The sequence below is a fragment of the Sturnira hondurensis genome, unplaced genomic scaffold (genome assembly GCF_014824575.4).
Source record: "Sturnira hondurensis isolate 20B ecotype Veracruz unplaced genomic scaffold, ASM1482457v3 Scaffold0001221, whole genome shotgun sequence".
In the NCBI taxonomy this organism is placed as follows: Eukaryota; Metazoa; Chordata; class Mammalia; order Chiroptera; family Phyllostomidae; genus Sturnira; species Sturnira hondurensis.
In genome coordinates this window covers 3765945-3788009 of record NW_028073852.1, presented here as the reverse complement: position 1 = coordinate 3788009, position 22065 = coordinate 3765945, and the positions used below count along the sequence as shown (strand labels likewise).

Below are 22065 nucleotides of genomic sequence, written 5' to 3'. Positions count from 1 at the left end.
CCTGGGGTTTCTTCATGAGTTAGCCGCCCCCTGACACTGAGTTCACCCCACCTCTGGAGTCTTTGAGACAAGGGTTTTTACACAAAACCAGTTCAGAGTTTAAGGAGACGCGGAACTGATTTTGTGTAAAAAATCGGACGGGCGTGCCCATCTCACATTGCTGAGTGCAGGGCGCTTTGACAAGGGCTTGTTCTTAGCCAGGCAGGCACCCACCACAGAAACAAAGAGAGGCCTTTGGCATCTGCCCAGAGTGGAAGGACCAAGTCAGAGAAGGGGCAGGATGGGGGGTGTTCTGTGCTTGCCCGGCCCACTTGGCTGGACTTGAATGTGGCAACATATGCCAGATGGTGGGAATGGAGAGGAAACCCTAAGCAGGTGCAGCACGGGCAGGGCTCGGTCCTGGTTGTTTTCGGAACCCAGAGTGGAGTGGGGCTGCCAACCCAAGACTCCAGGGTTACTAAGCAGAGCGGGTGCCTCGACCAACTGCTCAGTCCCCCAGACAAGTGACGGAAATTAAGGCTGTAGCTTGGGCGCTGCTGCTCACGATGACCCTGTGCTCCTGCTCCATGTCGCCTTGCTCAGACTTGGCGCCACTCCGCCCTCGGTCCAGGGCTGTGTAGCTCCTGTGCACCAGCAGCTGGTAGGTGGAAGGCATGAGGCATGAGCTTTGGGATTTGGGCCCCGGGATATGTGACCTCATTCCTCAGCCTGGCCATCCTTTTTGACCTCAACTTGCCCCTGGAAGTTCAGGAAGCCATCCAGATTCCAAACACTGGGGACAGGCCCCTGCTGGTGGACGTGCAGGTGTTAGTGAGAAACATGTCCAAAATGGTAAGCATCCTCAGACTGAGGAGGGGGTGGGGCCTAGGTGCCCAGCTGGGAATGGGACAGGACTGGGTCCCTGGACTGCTGTGGCCTCCTGCCTTTCGTCATGTAGCAGCCACCCCCAGGTGACATGCTGTCCCCTTCCCCAACACATCCTTCAGTAGTGTCCTCCAAGTCGCTGCTCCGGCTGGTGAGAGCCCAGAGTGGGGGGCGGGCGGCGAGTGCAACGGGGTGGAGGTGGGGCAGGAGGACCCACTCAGTCCGGCACTAAAGCACCAGTTTTCATTAACCTGCCAAGCTGAGAGGCATGATTACACGAAGAGCCAGAGCCTTAGTGGTGTCCTTGTGTCCCCGGGCCTGGGTGGACACTCACCTGGCCTGGAATGAGTGCGCACCCACAGTGCGTGCTTATGCTGGCCCAGAACTCACTATCTGGGAGGCACGAGGCATGAGCTCTAGCCCCAGGACCCTCCTTGCATGTCCCTGTCCCATCTACAGCTCGGAGCCCTGCTAGTGCATACCCTCTTCTGGGGGCCCTTCTGGACCGCTGGCACCCCACTGCCCGTGTTCCCTCTCTCTCCTGGAACCTCGAGAACGGGGGTGGCAGCTGGGCACCTACCTGTCTCCCCCACTGCCCCCTCCAGAGAAGGGGCTGGGCCCTTGGCTCTGGATGGACTGGCAGGACCAAGGCCCATGGACCCAAGTGGACCAAGATGGCCACACCAAGCTCCCCCAGGCCCTCACCAGAGACCAGCTGCGACTTTGAGCGCCTCCACTTCCCTGGGGCCCAGAGCGACTGCACCCTCAGCTTCTGAGCTCTCAGCACCCCCGGCTCTCCCTGCCTTGGTGCAACCCACTTTGGTCTTGTCTTCTCCCCCTCAGGTACCCCCGACAGCCAGGGCTCCACTGTGGTGGCTAGGCCACTGGTGTTAGCAACCGGGTTGCTGCAGCCTCATCCCTGGAAACGTCCTGAAGGTGTGGCCACCCAGTAAATGCCCCACAGACCTGTCCAGCTCAGCCGAGCAGTCCCAACCTCCCTCCCCTCCCTCCCCTCCGAGAAACAGCACAGCTCCTGCCCCCGAACCCTGGTCCTCCAGACAGGAGATGAGACACTGGTGGAACTCCGCGACCACTTCCCCTCTGTGAGGCAGTGCAAAGTGCATTTATTTTTACAATGAAAATCTGTTTATGAACCTGTGAAGCCCCTTCCTCTCACTGGAAAGCTTGGAGAAAGCTTGGGGCGAGTTCAGGTCCAGAAAGCCCTCTCGGGCCAGTTTCATGTCCACATCTGCTCCCAGCAGCTGTCCGGAGTCTCCATCATCGTCCGCGGGCACCAGCTCGTCCCTGCCCTCCTCCCGAGAGCTGTCTGGGGGCCAGGTATCCTTAGCTCGCAGTTCTCTCCCCGCCCTTCGCAGTGATGGAGCTGGCGCCCCAGGCCCACGTGGTGAACAAGATCATGAGTGTCAAGAGGGAGCACGTGGTTTGGGATTTGAAAACCCAATTCCGCTGTAGCAGCTGGTGCCCTGTTTCCAGGTGACGGTGAGTTGGAGGTGGCTGACAGAGGGCTGCAGGGGCATCACCTTCCTGTCCCCTGCCTGCTGCACGGCCCCCAGAAAACCCCCACTTTCTTCCTTCCAGCTGCATTTACAGAACACAGCACTGAAGGCCATCATGTCATTGTTGGTACCCAGGGAGGCACTGCTGTTGGCAGATGTGTATGTGTGGGGGGTGAGGGCGCTGCTGCCCCTCCAGGCCATGGAGCAAACTGCCTACAAGGTGACCTGCTGCTGGGCTACTACCTGGTCTTTCACTCCTCCCTGGTAGAGGCCCTGCCCAGCTCCTCCTCCTGCAACCCGCTGCTGCGTGGTAAGCCCTGAGCCCTCACCTGGCCCAGCCTCCTTCTCCTCTTGGGTCAGCTCCCCAGGCACTGGGGGCACAGGCCTCGTCCCTGACCGTTGCCCCCTCCCATCCCCAGGGTACTACGTCCCCATCCTGCTGCTACTGCTCTTCCTCAGCACCACAGAGACCGTCCCGTTGGCTGGGCTGCTGGCCCAGGACCACCGCAGGGCCCAGAAGAGCCCCAGCCCAGCCCCAGCAGGGGAGTGGCGGGGAGTGGCAGGACCTGGAGAACGAAGGGCCTAATCCTGAAGGTGGGCAGTGGCTGGGCCCTTCCTGGGGTGGGGGGCGGGGTATGAGGAATGAGGCCAGAAGCAGGTCCATGGGGCAGAGCTGGGGTCGGGGGTCCTGGGCTATTGGGAGGCTCCTTGCGCTCACTCCACTGGCCCCACCGGCCCTGGGCTCCACCCGTCTGCCCCGGAAGAAGCAGGTCTGCAGCAGGGAGCGCGGCTGGCTTCCCTGGGGGCCTGGCTGCCTCCAAACTCCCCGACATAACCCTGTGCCTGGGGAGCCTCTCTAGGAGGGGCTTCCTTCAGCTCAAGATGGCCTAGCACGGGCCACAGCCACAGACTCGCTGGCAGCGAATCATGAAGGGGGAAATACGGCCGAGGGGCCCTGGGCTCACTCCTCTGCTCTGGGAGAGGGGACGGGCTGAGCCCCGAAGCACGGCTCCTCTCCTGCCTCTCCCCTACAGAAGCCACCCAGGAGTAACAGGGTCCCGGAGGAGCTGGGCTGAGGCTGCTGACCACACCTTCTTCCTGCTGTAGTACGTGGCAGGGGTGGTGTGTAGCCAGTTCATCTTCCTGGGACTCTTGAGTGTGGGTGGCATGCGAGTCCGACCTGGCCCTCAGCCAGAGTGCACCCCATGGAGGGCAGCCCGGGCTGTGACAGGGAAGGCCCTGGGTGCAGACCCGAGGGAAGGCCATGACGGGGTCTCTGGGAAGAGGTGCAGGGAGGTGGACTCTTCCCTAAGCCTGGAGGACCCTGGGCTACCCTGAGCTCTCCCTTCCGTTAGCACACAAGCAACGAGTGTGATATAAAGCCATCACCCAGTGCATCCCCAGAGTCTGTCTGCATCGAGCCCAGCTGCTCACTCTTATCTATGTAGGTGGGGCTCCACTCCCCCGCAACCCCCACTCTGCTCCTGAACCTGAACTCAGCAGTGGCCACCAGTCACCCAGCTGCCCCCCGCCCCCTGCCCCAGCCTAGCTGCTCTTCCTTCGACTACTGCTGCCTGGCCCCAGGGTCACAGGGCCATCGGGACTCCTCTGCATGGCTGGGGTGTGCACAGGCCCCAGGGGGTGGGGCAGACAGCTCACACTGCTGGGGACGGAGCCCCCCAGCCCCAGGACGTGGCAAGGGGGAGTGAGCTTCTGCACTGAGTCCATGTGCAGGTCAGCCCTGCTCGCGTCCCCTCTAGGCCCCCTGGTCACCATGCAGCCGGTGCCCTTCTACCCACGGGTCTGAGCTGAAGGGGGTGCTGCATCCTTAGCTCTGACCGGGGCGGGCGGCAGGGTTGCCCGCCCCCTGCTGCTGTGCTCCCGAGGCAGCTGTGGGCACAGGTCTGGGTTTCCCTCTCTGTCCCTTCCGGCCTGGAAGCCACCTGGCCACTGCAGGCTGTGGTCAGGGACACAAAACCAAAGCTGTGTGGGAAGGTCAGCGCCCAGGAGAGCACTTTGGTGGAGGACAGGGGCTGCAGGAAGAAGCACAAAGCAGGACTCGAGGGCCCAGGGACAGGGCACCTGGCCCGGACAGCTCCTGGGACAGTGAAGAAACGTCCCTGTCCCAAAGGACATCAAACTCACCCGGCCTGGAGGCAAGTTAACATTGGTTTATGTGTCTGGTAGCGAGTTGGTCTGGACAACTGGGCAGGGACAGGAGCGGCCTCAAGCGGATGTGTCAAAGAGGCGGTCGATCATGTCGCCCACCTGCTCCACGCGGTACTTGATGTACTTCTCAGGGTTCTTGGTGAAGGGCACGCTGCTATACCTGACCAGGCACTGAGGTCGGTGGGGAGGCCCAGCCCCTCCCCTGCTCCTCCTTAGTCTAAGGCCCTTCTGAGGGGCGTGCCCATGAGTGCAGCCCCTGCCTGGCCCGACACCAATGCCCAGGGCACTGGGTCTGCCGTCCAACCCCACCCCATGTTTTCCTGAAGGAGAGCACAGAGCCCCAGCTGGGGGTGAGGGGGTGTGGGGGGGCGTGGGGCTCACGGCGCTCACCTGTGCAGAAAGGCCCCGTAGGTCTCCTTGACAATGTGTTTCTGAGCTTGGCGGATCCTGTCCCTCTGCTCTGTGTCGGGGATGGCCCAGGCTTTCTGGGTCCTGCACAGTTCTTCAAGACCGTCGTTGAAGCCCTGGCCCCCAAAAAGGCAGAAAAGGAAACAAAGGTTTGAGTCTGTGTCGCTACAACAGCAGCAGTGGCGCCAGAGGAGGGGACGGGATCCCAACTCACCTTAAATCGCTCCTTGATCATCTGCCGCTCCTTGTCCCGGAGCTGGGGGCCCAGAAAGCTTTCCTCAGAGCAGCCTCGCCTGCCCTGCTCCCTCCCGCAACGCCTTCACCCAGCCCGGGCCCCAGCCCGCCCCATCCTGCCCAGCTCAGCCCGGCCCAGCCCTCGCTCCTGCTGTGCTGATGGCCACAGGCACCTTCCACTCTCTCCTCCCAGAGGGCCTCTTGTCCTTTCCCCAGGGGCATGACCGAAGTACCACACCTGCTAGACACTGCTCCCCAGCCTGGGGCCTCGGGCTCACCTTGACTCCGGGTTGGAATACAGGCAGATTCTTTTCGGAGATGTAGTCAGTGACCTTTAGCCAACTGCCAGGAGGGAGAGAAAGCAGAGGGCAGTGGAGGGGCAGCCTCGGGCAGCCGCTCCTTCCTGGGCTGGTTGGGTTGTTGGTTTGCTGAAATCTCTCGATCTACTGCAGGGCAGTGGGGAGGGCAAGAATCGATCTGGGTCACAACTAAGCAAAAGACACTGGAGATTTTTCCTTGGGAATAGAAAGCACTTCAGATGGTTGCATTAAAACTAACAAGAAGAAACAGAGCATTCAATAAGTTGAACAAATGGTTATCAGCTACGCTTCACATCGGTAGCAGGGCAAGTTAAGATGAGATGTGGATGAGCAGGAAAGGAGGGGCAGAGGACAGATCGGGGGAAGGAAGAGGAAGGCACTTTCAGGGTGAGAAACACAAGGGGGAGACACACAAACCCCGAAGTAGCAGAGGGAACTCTGCAGAGCAATGCTCAGCCAAGTTCAAGTGCCCTTGCAACCTTGCTCTTTGCTTGGGCCAAACATTCCGCACATCTCTGACAGTCAGCCCTTAATCCAAGCTTGGCTCCCCCTTCCGCAGGCAGACGGCCTTCTGAGGAGGCTGGCATAGCAGCCCTCTAGGGAGCAAGCGTGGGGGGGGAGGGGGCTCCCACTGCCACCCCATGAATGTGACTACAAAACAAGCAAAAGATCGGGGTCCACAGGGCCATAGTTTCCCACTACTGACCCTGTTCTGGCTGGGCCCGGAATCCTGAGACTCTGAGAGGGAGTGTGAGTGGTGGGTACAGGGTGCAGGAGCAGGAGAGCGCAGCCTCTCACCTGCGCTGGTAGGTCTGGATCTGCTGCTCAATGTGCTCCCGGTAGGAGCGCTCAGCAGTCTTCTGGGTCACGGCCACCAGCTGGATCAGCTCAGACCTGGGGTGGGGCCAGGGACAGAGCAGAGGGGGCAGGATTGGCTCCCAGGGCCTGCAGGCTCCGGGCCTTGGGGCGGCAGCACCAGTGAAGCCTGCCCATCCCCGCCCACCTTCGAGAGCTCTACAAAGGCAGCACACGTGCCCCCCCCCCCGGGGGGGCTGCCGACCAGCGAGGCGGCCACCTACTTCTCCAGGGCCTTGAGGATGTAGTTGTAGTTGTTGTGTAGGAAGATGGCGCTCAGGGCCGGGTCCTCGTACACCTTGGACTTGCTCAGCAAGTTCAGCTGCAGGTTGCCCAGGACTTTACCTGCACAGGGAGAGATGGGGCCATGCTCACATGGCCGTGTGGCCAAAATGACCCACTCCTGGGACCCGCAGACTCCAGAAGCCCTTGCCCAGCCCCGCTCCGCCCCAGAACCACAGGTTAGGTTGCAATTCCAAAGGTGGGGGGCTTGGTGGTGTGACTGGGGTAGTAGGAGGGCACAAAACTGGAGGGGGGGCAGCCAGGGACTGGCCACAGCTGCCAGCCACTGGAGAGCACTCACAGATATAGGTGCTCAGGAGGCGCTTGCTGAACTCGGAGTTGTAGCTGGTGGCTGAAGAGCTGGTCTCTGTGAGAGAGAGAGGTCCTGCTGCCGCAGCTGCGGAGGCCCACACCCTTGCCACCGTCCCTCCACCCCAGGGCCAACTGAGCTCATGCTGGGAGGGGCCTCTGAGCCTGCCTTCCTCTGGCTGATGGGACAGAAAAGAGCTCGGGCAGGGCTGGGTGTCTGCTGAGCTCCAGGGCCCCTGCCTGTTGCTCAGAACACTTCTTGGACCCCTTCTGGAAGCCAGCACAAGCCCCTCTATCGTGACGGGGTGCCCCACGAGGAGCAGGCTGGCCAGCAGGAGAGGAGTGGGACACCTCCCGCCCACCAACCCTGACCTGTGCCAGGTGGTACTTAAGGCCCAGCCTTCCCATTGGTCAACAGCAGAATCAGAATGGGCTCCATGGCCTCTTCCCATCTCCCACTTCCACCACCTCCTCCACCATGCCCTGCTGAACAGAGGGGATCTGCCTACACAGAATGGAAGGCCAAGCTCGGGGAGAGGAGGGGCGGGCAGGTGCTGGGCTAGGCTGGAGGGTGTACTCAGTGCGCCGGAGATAGTGGGACGCTGCCTGGGTAACCTCAGAGACAGACAGTGGAGCTTCGAAGAGTCAGAAGCCCCCAGGAGGGACCCATGTGTTCCCCGATCCCCACTCCCCAGTAGGACCTGAGTCTGTCCAGTTGCCTGTCCCCAGGGAACCTCACTCACAGGGCTTCAGAGGGGGAGGTTGGGGCTGCAGATCCTCTCGGCTTACCTCGGGGGTCTAAAGGAATATTGTATGTGTCCCCAAGAACTATGGAGTGAAAGGCAGCGCGCAGAGGGGAGGAGGGGGAGACAAAGACGGGAGAAAGATGCAAAGTGCAAAAAACAGGTTAGAAACAGCTGTGCCATCCCGAGTCAGCAGACCGCTCCCATGACAGCCAGGACCCAGATAGCAGTTCACACCCAGGCCAGACCTGCGAAGACCAGGGACACCCAGGACAGCAGGAGCCAGCCCACCCCAGGCCAGCGGCTGCCCCATGGCTCCTCACCCCCAAATGGGGGGAGCAGACATGCTGGGTGGGATCTTGGTGATTGGCACGATGGGCAACGAGTGTGCCGTCATGTGCCAACCTCAGGAGGATGCCAGGCTGGCCCTGAGATGCCAGCCTCCCTAAGCACCAGCTGTATGAGGTTCATTAGGAGGACAGGCAGACACGAGAAGAGGTGGAGAAATCAGACAGAGGGTGGGGCAGGAGGGGCACTTGCAAACACCCGGTGCCCTCCCCAGGGAGCCCAGGGGCAGAGGTCAGCCAGGGGAGGCAGTGGGGCCCAGCTCTCTGGATGCTCAGCCCAGGGGCCAACCAGCCCCCTGTCCTGCCGCGGGCCATGTCTCCACCCCACTCCACCGGCTGGAGGACTTCTCCTCACCAGAGGTGGCTAGTGCCCACTGGGGGACCTAACCACCATCTCCAGGCAAGAGGGTGGAGATAAGTGTGGGGCCTGGGGTCCCCGCTCAGAGGTGCCAAGTACCTTGGGAGGCCAGCATGGCGCCTGCCGTCTCCTGGAAGTCCAGGAGCTGCTGCAGGAAGAGGATGGCCTGTGTGGGAAAATGGGTCCAGGGAGGTCAGGGACCGGACCCAGAGGTCAGGTCAGCTCCCACAGTGCGCCCCTGTGACCATTCTGGCAAGTGCGGGGTCTGCCTGGTAAAAAGGGCAGCTAAAAACTTCCTGTTTCCCGCTTTGGGTTTGGCCTGCGAGGAAAGGCCCAGTCTGCTGAAGGTGCACAGCACTGCATGGCCCACCAGTCCTGCTGGCTCTGGGCACCCCCCACCCCAGGCGACCGCAGGCAGCACCTACATTGCTTGTGAGCTCGTGCACAGTGCCGTCCTTGGGCATGTTGTACTCTTTGTCCGGGTCATTCTGTGGGGGAAACAGCCAGACTCCCTGAAAGAGCTCCCTGGAGGTCTCAGACCCAGCCCCCTGCTTGGCAGCCTGCTCATGGCGCCACCTCCTGGCAGACAGGTGTCAGGACACATTGAAGGCACAAAGGTAAGATGGACATGCCAGGAAAGGAGGGCAGGAGGTTCATGCCTAGATCCCCCAGAAAGAAAGGGAGGCTCTGTGAGCCAACGAGAGACTCCCCCCGCAGGCTGCCCCACTCAGAGCCCTGCTCTCTGAACAAGTTCCTCAGCCAGGTTACTGGTGGCCCTGCCTATAGCCAGCCGGTGGGGTAGAGGGCAGGGAGGAGGGGTGCACCTTGATGTTGTCAGCAAAGTCCTCCAGTGCTTTGGCGCCCACGGTCTCCATGGAGGCAATGAGGCTGGGCAGCTTGTTCTTGGTGCTGGCAGCTGTGCCCTGAGGAAGCAAACGCCTACATGGTGGGCGGGCCCCGGCCCCTCGCCCGCACCCTGGCCGGCAGAGCTGCCCGCTGGCTGTGTGCATGCAGCCCGCCCACTCCCCGCTGCTTCCCACCCCTCTGCCCATGGGACTGCCTCTTCTTCACTCACAGGACCTGTGAGTGGCTGCCAGCCCCCCTCCAAGTAGAGGTGAGGGGCAGAGAATGTGGTTCCCAGGGGAGGCCACACAGGGCAGGGCAGCGGGATCCCTCCTTCTCATTCCCCCTAGGGCCTCCCCATACACACACCTGGAGCACCTGGTCAACCTCAGGTTTGGTCTGCTTGAGGTGCCGCAGGACGGGGAAGACGGTGAGCACCGCGGAGAAGTCGTGTCTCGCAATGGCTTTCCGGGCGGCGGACACGATATTCTCCCCCTCCAGCATCAGCCCATCCAGTGCGTCCTAAGACAGGGGCAAGGGCACTGCTCAGAGAGGGGCAGGGTGGGAACAGCTGCTTCCCAAGGACAGCGAGGGCATCGAGAGGGTGGGGGAAGCCAGTGTGCTTCTGATCGGGAGGTGCCAACCAGGCACACCACCGGGGCAGCAAGGCAGAGGTGGTGGCTGCGCCTGAGGGCTGCTGACAGCTGGCATGGCTCCAACTCAAGCTTCTGCAGTGAGAGCTCCCACTACCACAGCTGGACCCGGGGCAGGGCAGGACCTGTATCAGGGAGTCAAACGTCTTTTTCTGGTGGTGCTCAGGAATGACCTCCATCAGCAGCTGGTACTCGCTCTGGGCCAGCTTGACGAAGGCGCTGATGCAGTGAATGTAGGCATCGGTCTCCACGTCCAGCATGTCGTCTCTCCCTGGGGGAGAGCAGTGCACTAAGCTACCAGGCTGTGGACAGCCCTCTCCCTGCTGCAGGGGCATGGGTCCCCCCAGCTCCTGGCCTGTGGCCCAGACTGGCAGCAGATGGGGAGGGCTGTTCCGGCAGGAAGCTGAGGACCAGCAGGCCTAACCAGGCTGGAGGGGAAACTGGGCAGAGCCCAGCCTGGCTCCCTTTTAGCTCTGCCATGGACAGTGCTTATGCCCCAGAGCGTCAGGTGCTGGAGGTGGCGGGAGTCAGGCAACAGGGTAAGGAGGAAACTTCTCTAAATGGACTTCCTGGGTAGGGTCTGTCTGACCCCAGGACTGAGGGTCTGGATTGGACTGGAGAGAGGGCAGCCAGGGGCAGGCAGGGAGCAGTGTGCATGTCAAGGAGGTGGGCACCTTAAGATGGACATGCAGCTCAATGCTGGGTCTGCGAGGGCAGCTACCAGCCCATGCAGGCCTTCTAGAATACATGAGAAGGCCGTGGGCTACGGCCTATGAGGTTTGAGGTTAAAATCTGAGAAGAGGCAATGTGAGCCGCAGAGAGCGAGGGCCCTTTGGCTGTCGGCTGGCCCAGGAGGAGACTGGATCCCGCTGCTGGAGGCTGGGGCAGGGACACCGGCCAGCAACGTAGTTCTGTGTGCCAAGCGGTGGGCCCTGGGAGCCAGAGCTTTGGTGCTGTTGCTGGAGCCAGTGTCAGGGCTCCCTGCTCCCCAAGGAGCCACCTTCCCTCCCTTCCTGCCTTCTAAGCAGCAGCAACTTCTCCCCTTGGCCCAGGACCTGAGAGCCAGGTGCGCACTCCCACCTGGAGAGAGGCAAGGAGACCTAGTTCCCGGAAGAGAGAAACTGGAAAGAGAGAGGAGGCAGGTCTGGCCCATCCTCGAAGCAGAGCAGCCGGCTGGGCCCTCGGTGACCGCTGTGGGGGCAGCAGCGGCTGCCCTCGGGCTGGGCTGCGGTACTCACCGGCCAGCGGCCCGTGCTTGTCGTTCGGGGCCTCGGACAGGTGCTTAACTCGGAAATCATGCTCGTGACCTAGCGAGACGTCGGCCGCACAAACACAAGCAGCGTTTATCCAGGGGCTGGGCGGGCTGGCCCTTGGGATTCTGGGAAGAAGCCCTCAATCTCCAGGAGGGGTGTAAGATGGGGTGTCGGGGAAGGGACACTGGAGAGGGCTCGGAGCCCCTCCTCTGCCTCAGGCCACCTTGGGAACAGCCCTTTCAAGCCTGACTCGAGGTGCCCCAGACCACCCTCGGAAGCTGCTTTCCCCAAGCCCGGAGGCCACAAGAAACCTGCCAGGACCAGGGACAGGTCTGAGGATTCTGGCAGCTGCAGGGGCCGATGCCGGCCTCAGGGGTTGTCTCAGTGTGTATGGGAGAGACACCCAGTTAGAGAAATGCCACTGCCAAGTGCAGGGGACAGCCTTCTGCTTGTCCGCCAGCATCATGCTTATGAAGGCAGGTCAGGTCCTCCAGGGAGGGGCTGCCCTTCCTCTTATAGGACAGAGGAAAAGACACGCTGACCAGTTGCCTGTTGCCTTGCTGCACGCACCCGCCTTCTAAAGTTGGGGGTGGGGGTGACCAGGAGGCCTGGGCCGCCTTGGTCCTGCCACTGCTGGTCTGAGCGTGAAAGGGCTGCCCAGGCAAAGAACTTTCTCCGAGTTTAAACAGGAGACAAGGACAGAGACAGGGAGGGAGGGAGGGGGGAGCCTCAGGGAGGGCAGAGCTGCCGCCAGCCAGATGGGATCGGGCCAAGGCCACAAAACCTGTTCCTGCACCAGCCGGAGGCAGTGGCACAGGGACCTGCAGTCCCCACCCCTGGTCCCTTCTCAGGGCTCCTCCCGAGGCCCTGCTGGGGGGCTGCAGGCTCTGCCCTGCCTTGGGAGCGAACAAATGGTGGAGGAGGGGGAGCAGGAGAGGAACACGGGGTGATTACCTTCCAGAGGAATGAGGTTAGAGCCCCCCTTTTTCCCATCTAGACCATGCTGGGAATACTGTTTCAGAAGGTTCTGAGCCTTACGGATCGTCCCTGTCACCAGAGCCACAGAGAGGAGATAAGAAGACCTAGGAAACGAGTGAGAGAAAACAGCAGCGGCCCTCCCCCGGCCCCCAGCCCCCAGCCCCATGCCTGGCCTCACGCCCGGCCTTCCGACATGGAGCCCTCCCAGCAGACCCTTCTCCAGGGCCGCCGGAGAGCCAGCAGACAGAGACGAAAGAATGGACACATCCCAGACGTGGGCCTCCTGGTTCTGCTGCTGACCCTTGTCGTTTTGGCTCTGAGCTCATGAGCTCATTTAGGATGAGCAGTGGGTGAAGGAGGCAAGGGGCAAAGGTCCACCAGGAGGGGCCAAAATAAAACGCAGCCCTGTGGTCACAATAAACATGGGCTGGTGGGGAGGAGCTGGAGACGGAGCCCTCACACCCAGAGGGCATGACCTGGGGCCAGAGCCTGAGGTAGCTGGGAACTGGGGGGCCTGAGCAGACCACCAGGCAGAGCTCTTGGGCATGCTCAGTGTTGGCAGGGAGCCAAACAGTAGTCAGCAGAAAGCACCCCCGGGAGCTGGTGAGAAGGGAGGTGCTTCCTGGGAGGCTTGGGGACCCCGAGGCAGCCCGGCCCCTGAGCACCGAAGTCCCCCACACCAAAGCAACAGGGAAAATCTCGAAGGCCGAGCCGGTTAACGGAGTCACCTCACAGAGAGCAGACGGAGGGCAGTAGGAAAGGGTACATGCTTGTGGCACGGAGAAAAACAACAGTTAGTATCACAAGTAAAAACAACGAGAACAAAACTGCAGCGCCCCAGCCTCGGGTTGGCCACCTCTGCGGGAATGAGACGCCTCGGGACTGGGAAGTGAAACCGCATTTCAAACAGGCGAGCACAGCGCCTCGTGCTGGGGGAGGGGAGGTGCCCATGAGCAGAGAGCTCTGTCCCCCTTCCCTGGAGACAGCCGTCAGGCCCCTGAGTCTTGGAGCACAGCGAGGCTGCTGGAGTCCTGGAGGTGCCCCAAAAAAGGCCAGGCAGGGTGAAAGGGACAAGGTCTGGAGGGGCTCATTTCTTTCTGTTTGCACCACAACTAGCCACTATAACCAAGTTCGGGGGCCCAGCTCAGCACCTGTCTCCTGTGTTCCCGCTAATGAGCACATCAGATCCCTGCCCCACACCCGACCAGGAGCAGACGGGCCTGCGGGCCGGGCCATCAGGCACCCGGTCATCACAGACGTGAGTCTGGTGTCTCATCACCACCGACTGACCGAGGCCTCCCCGCTCCCCTCCCTGAGCCAGGAACTGAGGTCCCCAGGCCCCATGCCCCGGGCCTGACATCAGTCCCAAGCCCGCCAGCTTTTGACAGCTCTTGAAACCCCACAGAGACCATGGGGACCCTTCCAGAGAGTTTTCCTCTTGGGTCTACAAGCCAAGGACTGATTAGGTCCCCGGGGAGCACCGCCTCCTGGGGGGCCCTGTTCCCGCATGGCCAGCCAGCACTCTTGGGCAGAGCACACTGGCCCCGGGGCCTCCAGGGCCCATCAGAGAGCCCGAGGGGAAGCGAGCACGGATGGCCACGGATGGCCGAGGCCCAGGTGGCCTCCCAGGCACAGCCCAGCTGGACACACAGAGGCACAGAGAGGGGCCGGCTGTGTGCGGCAGCCAGGGCACCCCCCTGGAGGGGAAGACACAGCACACTTCCTTCCAGAGCCTCCCAGGCACCCTGACGCTCCCCCTGATGTGCCCCCAAGGGCAGCCTCCGCTCTGCCACGCCTCCAGCCCCGAACACAGGTGCTCCCATGGAGCGAGCACAGGTGCCCAGGGATCAGGCGAGCAAGAGCGCTACTCCACAGGCCACGCCCACTGAGGGCAATGTCTCTGGGCAGCCAGACAGAGCCAGGCAGGGCAAGCTGCAGCCACACAAAGGGGCACTGTTGACCCACACAGGCTACAGTCAGCTCCTGATAACCAAGTACTGAGTGGGGGACGTGGTGACCGGGAGAAGGACAGACAGTGAGCTGTTCCACCAGGGCAGCAACAACACATGGCCCAGACTGCTCCCCCGCCAACCCCGCCCAGAGACTTCTCCACTACCAGGCCCTAACTCGCGGTGTGGCCTGAAAGCCAGAAGGACTTCTTCCTTTCTGGACTGACTGAGGAAGTGTCAGCCCCCCCACCCCCAAGTTAGGCACCACTTCGCGCCACCCTGGCTTTCTGGAAAGTGAAGTCTGCCCTGTCCCATCCCATGGCCAAGGCCGTAGCAGCACTCAGGCCTCCTGGAGGGACAATGTGGGAAAGAAAGGGGCCCAGCAAGTGGCTGTGCCCTGGCACCCTGTTATCCTGTCCCCCCACATCTGTGACTCCCCGACCTACTCCAAAGACACTGATGTAACTCCCGGACTCTGCTGGGTAGAAGGGAGAGCCTCACTGGATGGGGCCTTGCTGGCTGGTTGGACACTTTCTGTCCTGGTACCTAAAGCTGGGGTCGCTCTGACAAGCTCTGGAGGGGCCAAGGCCGCTAAGCCCAGGGTGGCCAAAAGCAGTCCGGGGCCCACACCACCTTCTGGCTGGTGCCCGCTGGGCCAGGGTGGGGACTCACCTGGCCGCTTGATGGGCTTCTTGGTGGGCGTGTCTTTCCTCTTGTTGGGGATGGCCGGGGAGTAGGGGACGCCGGAGGCAGAGCTGCTCTTCCGGAAATGCTCCCTCAGGCCCCTGATGGAGCGGTCCAGCTGGCTGGAGCGGATCTGGTAGTAGACGTTCATGAAATCTGAGGAGAGATGGGGCAACAGGCTGTGGCGGCCGCTGGGGTCCCTGCCGTCCCCCGCTGGGCCAGCTCTGCAGGGCAGCAATGGCATCCACTGTTTCTACTCGCAGATCCTTTCCAGCATCTGCTCTGGCTCACTGCCACCCACGGGGACTCGTCCCAAATCAGGCAGACTCTTAAAAAAGAAAGTACACTCCAACAGGATGGATCATTTTTTAAGTTTACAGTGTTTTTCAAGATAAAAAATATAAAGCTAACATCCAATTCAACTTGGTAAGGAGTCAAACGGTGTGAGCAGTTTATAGGAGGCAAAGGGACAACACAGGTTGGTGGATGTAAACACAATCTTATCCGATAACAAAGTGAACACTTGAGAAAATAACTGGCGGAGCCCTGGCTGGTGCGGCTCAGTGGCGTGAGTCCCAACCTGCGAACCAAAAGGTCGCTGGTTCGATTTCCAATCAGGACACAGGCCTGGGTTTCCGGCCAGGTCTCCAGTGCAGGGACACGTGGGAGGCGGCTGATCAGTGTTTCTCTCCCTCTCTTTCACTATCTCTAAAAATAAGTAAAATCTTGAAACCACCACCAGAGAACTGTGACAGCCCCAATGAGGAAAGAACAGCAGCGGGGCTGGCGCCAGAGCTGTCACATCCCCATCCACCTGGAGAGGAACTCGCCACCTGACAGTTGCACCTTTGTGAAAATACCCCAAGAACTCCCTACCTAAGAAAAGCAATTCACTCGGGTGTGCTCAGAGCAGTGCTGCTAATGAGGACTGAAAAGCTGGGAAACCCCAAAACGCTGATGAGGAAAAGGGGACCGACTCCGGTGCCCCGCAGTACTTCCCCACAAACAAGTCCCAAGGAACCCCAGGGCCAAAAAACGGGCGGAGCAGGTGGGCGGCCCGAAGGGCCTGGACGCGCCCACCGGCCTCCCTCTTATCCGACTTCGACTTGGGAAGGAGGAGAGGACACACACACACACACACACACACTCACACTCCTGCAGCTCTCTGCTGCAGGAGTTTGGGGAAGGGTCTGAGTCAACCTTAACAGTGCCCATCTTCGGGTCATGTTGTAGGCATCTAAGAAGTGAGGAGACAGACTTCTGCTTTCCACCTGAGGCTTTCAGCACTATTTGAGAAAAGTTTTTTGAACATTTTATTTATTTATTTTTAGAGAGAGGGGAATGGGGGAGAAAGAGAGGGAGAGAAAAATCAATGTGTGTTTGCTTCTTGTGCGCCCCCTACCGGGGACCTGGCCTGCAACCAAGGCCTGTGCCCTGACTAGGAATCCAGCCGGTGACCCTTTGGTTAGCAGGCTGCCGCTCAATCCACTGAGCCACACCAGCCAGGGCTAAAAAATTTATAATTAATCCAAAATAAAAAGGTAAAAAAACAGGAAAGTAAGGTATATAAAGAAAATTTTGGATTTGGCTAGATTCACAGTTTGATATATAAGCTGTAGATTTATTGCCATATTATTTCCTATTAAGCTTTTTATTAAAAAAAAAAAAAGAAAACCCAGGAAGATTAAACAAATAAAGGGAGACACCAGCCCCCAGCCCCGCCTGGGTCTTCTCACCTTGGTTGCACCCGTACTCCACCAGCCAGCGGGAGATGCGGACCACGTCCAGGAGCACGCCCTCAGGCAGGTGCTCCAGGGGCACCTCCTCCTGGACCTCCAGCTCCTCCTCGCCGCTGATCAGATCCAGGACGAGCACAGGGGAGACAATCTTGCTGTGCCGGGTCATCAGGCTGCGGAACTCGGACTCCAGAGACTCCTTCCCACGCTCAAATAGCAGCTTCTGCGGGGGCGAAGGAAGGAAGGAAGGAAGGGAGGGAGGGTGAGGGTCCGCTGCCGCTTCGGCACTCAGCTAGCCCTCGCCTCCCTCTCCTCTGCCTTCACCTCCTTGAACCAAGACAGGAAACGCCAGGAAGGCTTCCTTGATTATATGTGCACCTCATGTTCTCCCAAACTGTATTTTTATAAGTAGATGCTTCATAAATATTGGCAGGTTATTTTCTCACTGCACTATTAATTGGCCTTCTTGTTAGAAAAGGGTTTGTGAAAGAAAAAAATAGATACATTGAACAATGTCCCATCAGAAGCTTTTGTGCTGCAAATGATATCATCAAAAAAATGAAAAGACAACCCACAGAATGAGAGAAAATATCTGCAAATCATCTACCTGATAAGGGCAGGTACCCAGGGCATGTGAGAGAATTGGAAACACGTTCACACAAGAGCGTGTGCACGAGGGTTCCCAGAGGCACTTTTCATAACAGCCAGAGGGTGGGGCGCCCACCAAGTGAGCACTGATATGCACACTCTGTGGCATGTGTGAACTCGCACTGATATGCACACACTGTGGCATGTGTGAACTCTGCGAACGTTATGTTGAGGGGAAGAAGCGAGACACAAAAGTCACCTTGGAGGCGTGATGCCACTGTTACGAGAAGTCCAAAGCAGGCCCATCAACAGAGACAGAAAATGGACTAGAACAGCCAAATTCATAGAGACGGAAGATGGAATATGGTTGCCAGGGGCTGGACGCAAAGGAGAGAGGGGAGCTAGGGCTTAATGGGGAAGAGGCTCAGTCTGGGCAGCGGAGCAGCTCGAGGTGATGGCGGTGAGGGCTGCGCAGCCAAGGGAAGGCACTGAATGCCACAGAGCTGTGCGCTCAAAGCGGGCTGAAATGCGGATGGACCCAGAGAGGGGATTATGTTACGTGAAGTAAGTCAGAGGGAGACAAGTACCGTATGATTTCGCTGATATGTGGAATCCAAAAAAAACAAAATAAATGAACAAACAGAATAAACTCATAGATCCAGAGAATAATTGGTGGTCTCCAGATGGGAAGGGGTTGGAGGGACAGGTAAAAAGGCGGGAGGGGTTAAGAAGTGCAAATTGGAGTGACACAAATAGTCACAGGGGTGTAAAGTACAGCAGAGAGGACACAGACAATAATGCCGTAATCACCCTGCGTGGGTCAGATGGGCACTATGCTTATTGGGGGAGTCACGTCATTAGATGTATGAGCGTCTAGTAATCAACACACTGGAAACTAGTAAGATGTTGCATGTCAGCTGCAATTAAAGACTAAATTTTAAATGATGGTTAAATTGATAACTTTTTATATTATGTGCTTTTATCATCACAAACAAACCACAAATACATTTATAAAAATCAATGTTAAGTTTATATTGTATATGTGATTTATAATTCAGTTAATTTCTACAAATGCAGTACAAATAATCCCTGTAATACCTGAGGCGGAGGCCTTAAGGACTACAGGACTGTATTACATACTTCTGTTTGTCCTACTATGTTCTCCTTCAAGCTGCTCAGTCTCTCACGAGCCCAGGGCAGGGACTGGTGTCCCCAGGCCCCTCACATTACCCTGCTGGCCCCTTACCACTTTGTTGAGCTCTGGGCTGTCTGGGCTGTTGTCCTGGAAATACTCCACAGCCTTCTGAATCTTGGCCATGCTCGCCAGGTACTCTTCCAGCCTACCTGTGGGGCTGGGAACGAAAGGAGCCAAATGAGCCCGCGTGGGTGGAAGATGAAGAGGAGGACCAAGGGAATGGCATTTGGAAGGGGAAAGAAGAGAATTACTATAGAAGCTCAAACATATGAGTATTTTACCCCTCCCTTCCAAGGCCTATGGCCACCAGTCCAGGAGGCATTAAGAACAAGACCCTCTGGCCTCAGCTCACCCCTCCCTGATGATCTTCTCTGTGTCACTGGCCACATGGTAGTAGCTGATGACATGGTCCAGGCAGGACAGAGTCTTCTCAACGTTCTCCTGCAGCCGCTGCAGGTTCTCTGTCTGCTTGTGCACAGGGATGATGGAGTTCTCCAGCTTCATCAGGCGGCTCTCAAAGGATGATAGGATGGACACCTGTGGGGGGACCCGGGCTCTCAGGCCTCACGGCTCTCCTAGCCCTGCTGCCAGGCACCCACCGGCCTTTGGCACTTGCAGCCTGTTCTCTGGTTTTCTAGACAATGCGCTCCTTAAGGGAAGGGACTGAGATGTGGCTGTTCACCACTGTTTCCTCAGCACCTACCCTGGGCCTGACACAGGGGAAGTGGTCCAAACAAACTGGATGAAGCTTGATTTGAAGGCCATCCAGGCATCACTGGAATTCCTCCTAAGCTAATCACCCCAGGATGGTTTCCCTTCCATCCTTAGGAGCCGAATCTCAATTTCTGAGGCTTTCCTAGACTGAACAGGAAGTAGCCCACGTACAGTAGCCGCAAATGCATTTTCAGAAGCTTCTCTCTCTAAGGGTGGATCTCAGGAAATGAGGACTAGGACCTTATCATTGTGTTGCCAAATACACGCCCAAGTTTGTACTTACTCAATTGTGCTTTACAGTCTCCTCTAGAAATAAAGAAGAAAACCCCTACTTGTTGAGCACCTACTGTATACCAGGTACTGTACAAGATGCATTCCCATGTGTTACCTCCTGTGACCTTCATGGCCACACTGGGAGGCTGGCATTTATCAGATTTAGTTCACTGCGGCTCAGAGTTACCTGTCAGGCGTTGCGCCACACACGAATAAGTGGAGGGTGAGGACTAGCCTCCACCCCGCCCCCCATCTGTCTGACTTCAGAGCTCATGCTACCCCAAAGCCCTCTGGGGGCGACGGCTGAGTCCTGTCTGCCTTCAGGGGTCTCAGGAGTGCTAACCCCGTCCTCCGCCCCCTCAGACCGTCCACTGAATTGAGGATGACAAACCAGTCACACCCAGCCCACCCATCAGTCTCAGTGTCTGCGGAAGGAGAGGAGGAAGAATGGAGAGCTTAGGCAGAGAGCAGAAAGTGCAGGCCAGCGGGGGCAGCGGCATCCTCAGTGAAGAGGCGGACACGGGGAAGGGAGCTAGGTAAGAGACATGCCACACAGTTGCTGAAGAACCACCCATCATCGCCATCAGCACCCAGGCCAGAACCCCGGGCCTTCTGGACCGGAACCGCAGGTCGCAGGGCTATCCTCAGGATCTGGGGGCCTGTCAGCTCCTCCTAGCCGAGGCGTAACTCACCATGTTCTTGGTGAGCTGGTCGCTTTTCTCCAGGCTGTCTCGGATGAAGGACAGCGTCTCCTCCTCCTGGGGGAACGCAGGGAGTGCATCACCAGCAGCCCGGGCCGAAGACCATCGCGCCGCGGGCCCATGGTCGGAGCGCCAAGCTCAGCTCGGTGCATGGAGTGCCCCGCTCACCCCCGCCTCCTCCCGGAGTGGACGCCGCGGCGCCGTCTCGGGCCCTGGCCTCCCCTCCTCCCGCGCCTCCAGCCCCCCCCCCCACCTGCTTCAGCTTGTCCTCAATTTCCCGCCGCCGGGCGGACGCTTCCTGCGGGGGGATCATCCCTACGACCCCGCCGCTCCCACTCCCAGGGTTTTGTGTCAGCGGCGTGCCTTCTCGGCTTCCGTTCCTGCCACACCCACTTCCGCCCTCGGCCCCGCCCCGGAGCGTGCTGCTGGGGACCAGCTGACAGTGACAGGCGGAAGTGCTCCTGCGCTCCAGCCCGACACTGAGACGGGCTGCGGCCGGCGGCCATGTCGGGTGTGGCAGGGAAGTGTGGCTCCCGCGACGACCCAGGCCCGAGGCCTCCTTCAGCACTTCGCTGTTCTGAACAGCACCCAGCCCAGGAAAAATACCGATAACGTCTTGCTCTATAGACCTTAGGAAGGGACTTATCTGTGATTGTGGACAAAAACTTTGAACTTAGTACAGTGTCATTGCACTTTTGTAAATGAACTAAATACGAGGGAATTATCTCTTCGTATGTATCTCCTTAAACCCAGAATTATCTTCTGGAGGGTAAGCCCCTTGTAGAGCACAGCTAAGTGAGTGTCCTAGGAATCCACCTGGATTAGTGCACCATATGGCATTGTTGTGAGAGGCTGCGTTTGGTTTCAGTATATTTTTTGTGTGAAGACTCTTTCAATACATTTGCTGATTTCACAATGGGTGATAAGAGCGCACCTGACCACACAGCGCTCAAGTGTTAAGCAGTTTTTTTTTAAAAAAGATTTTATTTATTTATTTCCAGAGAGAGGGGAAGGGAGGGAGAAAGGGAGAGAAACATCCATGTGTGGTTGCCCCTCATGCCCCCTACTGGGGACCTGGCCTGCAACCCAGGCACGTGCCCTGACTGGGAATCCAGCAGCTGACCTGTTGATTTGCAGTCCTGAACTCAATGCGCTGAGCTACACTGGCCAGGGCTGTTCAGCAGTTTTTAACTGAAAACGGCATGACCTCATGCCTTATCCTCCCTATTCACCCAATCTCTCCCTGCACATCCCCCCCCCCATGAAAAAAGTCCTCAAAGGGAAACGTTTTGCTGATATGGAGGAGGTAAAACCAAAAAAACGGCAGAAGCACTAAAAGGCACCAAAACCGACGAATTAAAAAATGTTTTGAGCCGTGGAAAAACATCTCAATAGGTGTATTGCATCAAACACAGAGTACTTTGACAGTGGCTGAAGTTTAAGCATGTAAGAATAAATACACATTTTTTAAATAAATAAACTTCGTTTTGGGCGGATTCCCCTCATGTGTGTGTGTGTTTGCTGTTTTGTGTTTTCTCAAATTTCCTTCACTAAGTGTGATTTGGTAGCCAGCTGCTGCGTACTGAGAGCCTTCTGTTTGCCCACCTCTGTTACAAACACCTTCCTTGCTCCTTATCTTGTCTAATCCTCACAATAAACTTCCGTGTGGGGCACAGCTGAGGAAGCTCAGGTTCAGCCAGGGCTAAATCAACACAGCTGGGCAGTGGGGTTCTCTGCTCCCCTCCCCCGCACTTGGTAGCTCAGGAGGTTGGTTGGTTGCTATGCAAAGCTGCCAACCTGACTTTCAAGAACATCCACGGTGAAAAGCAGGTTTCGTATTTGGCAACCCCATCTAGAAAAATGTAGTGAGAATGAAAACATGAGTTTAAATTGCTCTCAACCCTACGTCAGGCCTGTGTTGACAAGCAGGCCAGCACGGATGAAGTGCCAGCTGTCATCCCCCACTATCCTGTGTACAAGCCTCTGTGCCGAAAGGAGCAAGGGGTGTTTCAAGTGCAGTTTCAGAAGCCTTCATTCTCCTTCACTAACGTGTGCAGGACATAGGTGCCAACCAGAGCCCAGCCCCCCCTCC

At 58.4% G+C, this 22065-nt stretch overlaps 2 protein-coding genes across 9 annotated transcripts; one reads left to right on the top strand and one right to left on the bottom strand.

The window, feature by feature from the left end:
* Window positions 1-660: 660 nt before the first annotated feature.
* On the top strand, window positions 661-2994 carry ZACN (zinc activated ion channel). The gene is given in 9 exon segments (XM_037069389.1): window positions 661-831; window positions 938-1028; window positions 1470-1569; window positions 1571-1656; window positions 2241-2324; window positions 2327-2364; window positions 2464-2605; window positions 2608-2688; window positions 2801-2994. Coding segments are annotated over 9 exon segments (960 nt in total). The 3' UTR covers window positions 2968-2994.
* Window positions 1954-20360, bottom strand: EXOC7 (exocyst complex component 7). Of its 8 annotated transcripts, XM_037065054.1 has the most exons (21): window positions 20227-20360; window positions 19965-20030; window positions 18638-18822; window positions 18337-18442; window positions 16503-16725; window positions 14755-14922; window positions 12110-12202; window positions 11141-11209; window positions 10028-10173; window positions 9619-9771; window positions 9231-9329; window positions 8832-8894; window positions 8506-8572; window positions 7748-7786; window positions 6951-7016; window positions 6592-6712; window positions 6311-6406; window positions 5471-5534; window positions 5173-5214; window positions 4941-5074; window positions 1954-4710 (listed from the first exon to the last, which is right to left on the bottom strand). In XM_037065054.1, the coding sequence occupies exons 1-21, from the start codon at window positions 20284-20286 to the stop codon at window positions 4608-4610; spliced, it is 2163 nt and encodes a 720-aa protein (XP_036920949.1). In that variant the 5' UTR covers window positions 20287-20360; the 3' UTR covers window positions 1954-4607. The 8 variants fall into 8 exon arrangements, with proteins under 8 accessions (XP_036920949.1, XP_036920958.1, XP_036920967.1 ...); XM_037065063.1 differs by lacking the exon at window positions 7748-7786; XM_037065072.1 differs by lacking the exon at window positions 11141-11209.
* Between the last annotated feature and the right edge of the window lie 1705 nt (window positions 20361-22065).

Excerpts from the sequence above, each read along its gene's own strand:
- EXOC7 (XM_037065054.1), bottom strand. The coding sequence starts at position 20,286 with ATGATCCCCCCGCAGGAAGCGTCCGCCCGGCGGCGGGAAATTGAGGAC. Across the intron at positions 11,210-12,109 it reads TAACCTCATTCCTCTGGAAG|GTCACGAGCATGATTTCCGA; the intron begins GTAATCACCCCG and ends ACGTCTCGCTAG. Across the intron at positions 7,787-8,505 it reads CGCCATGCTGGCCTCCCAAG|TTCTTGGGGACACATACAAT; the intron begins GTACTTGGCACC and ends TTCACTCCATAG.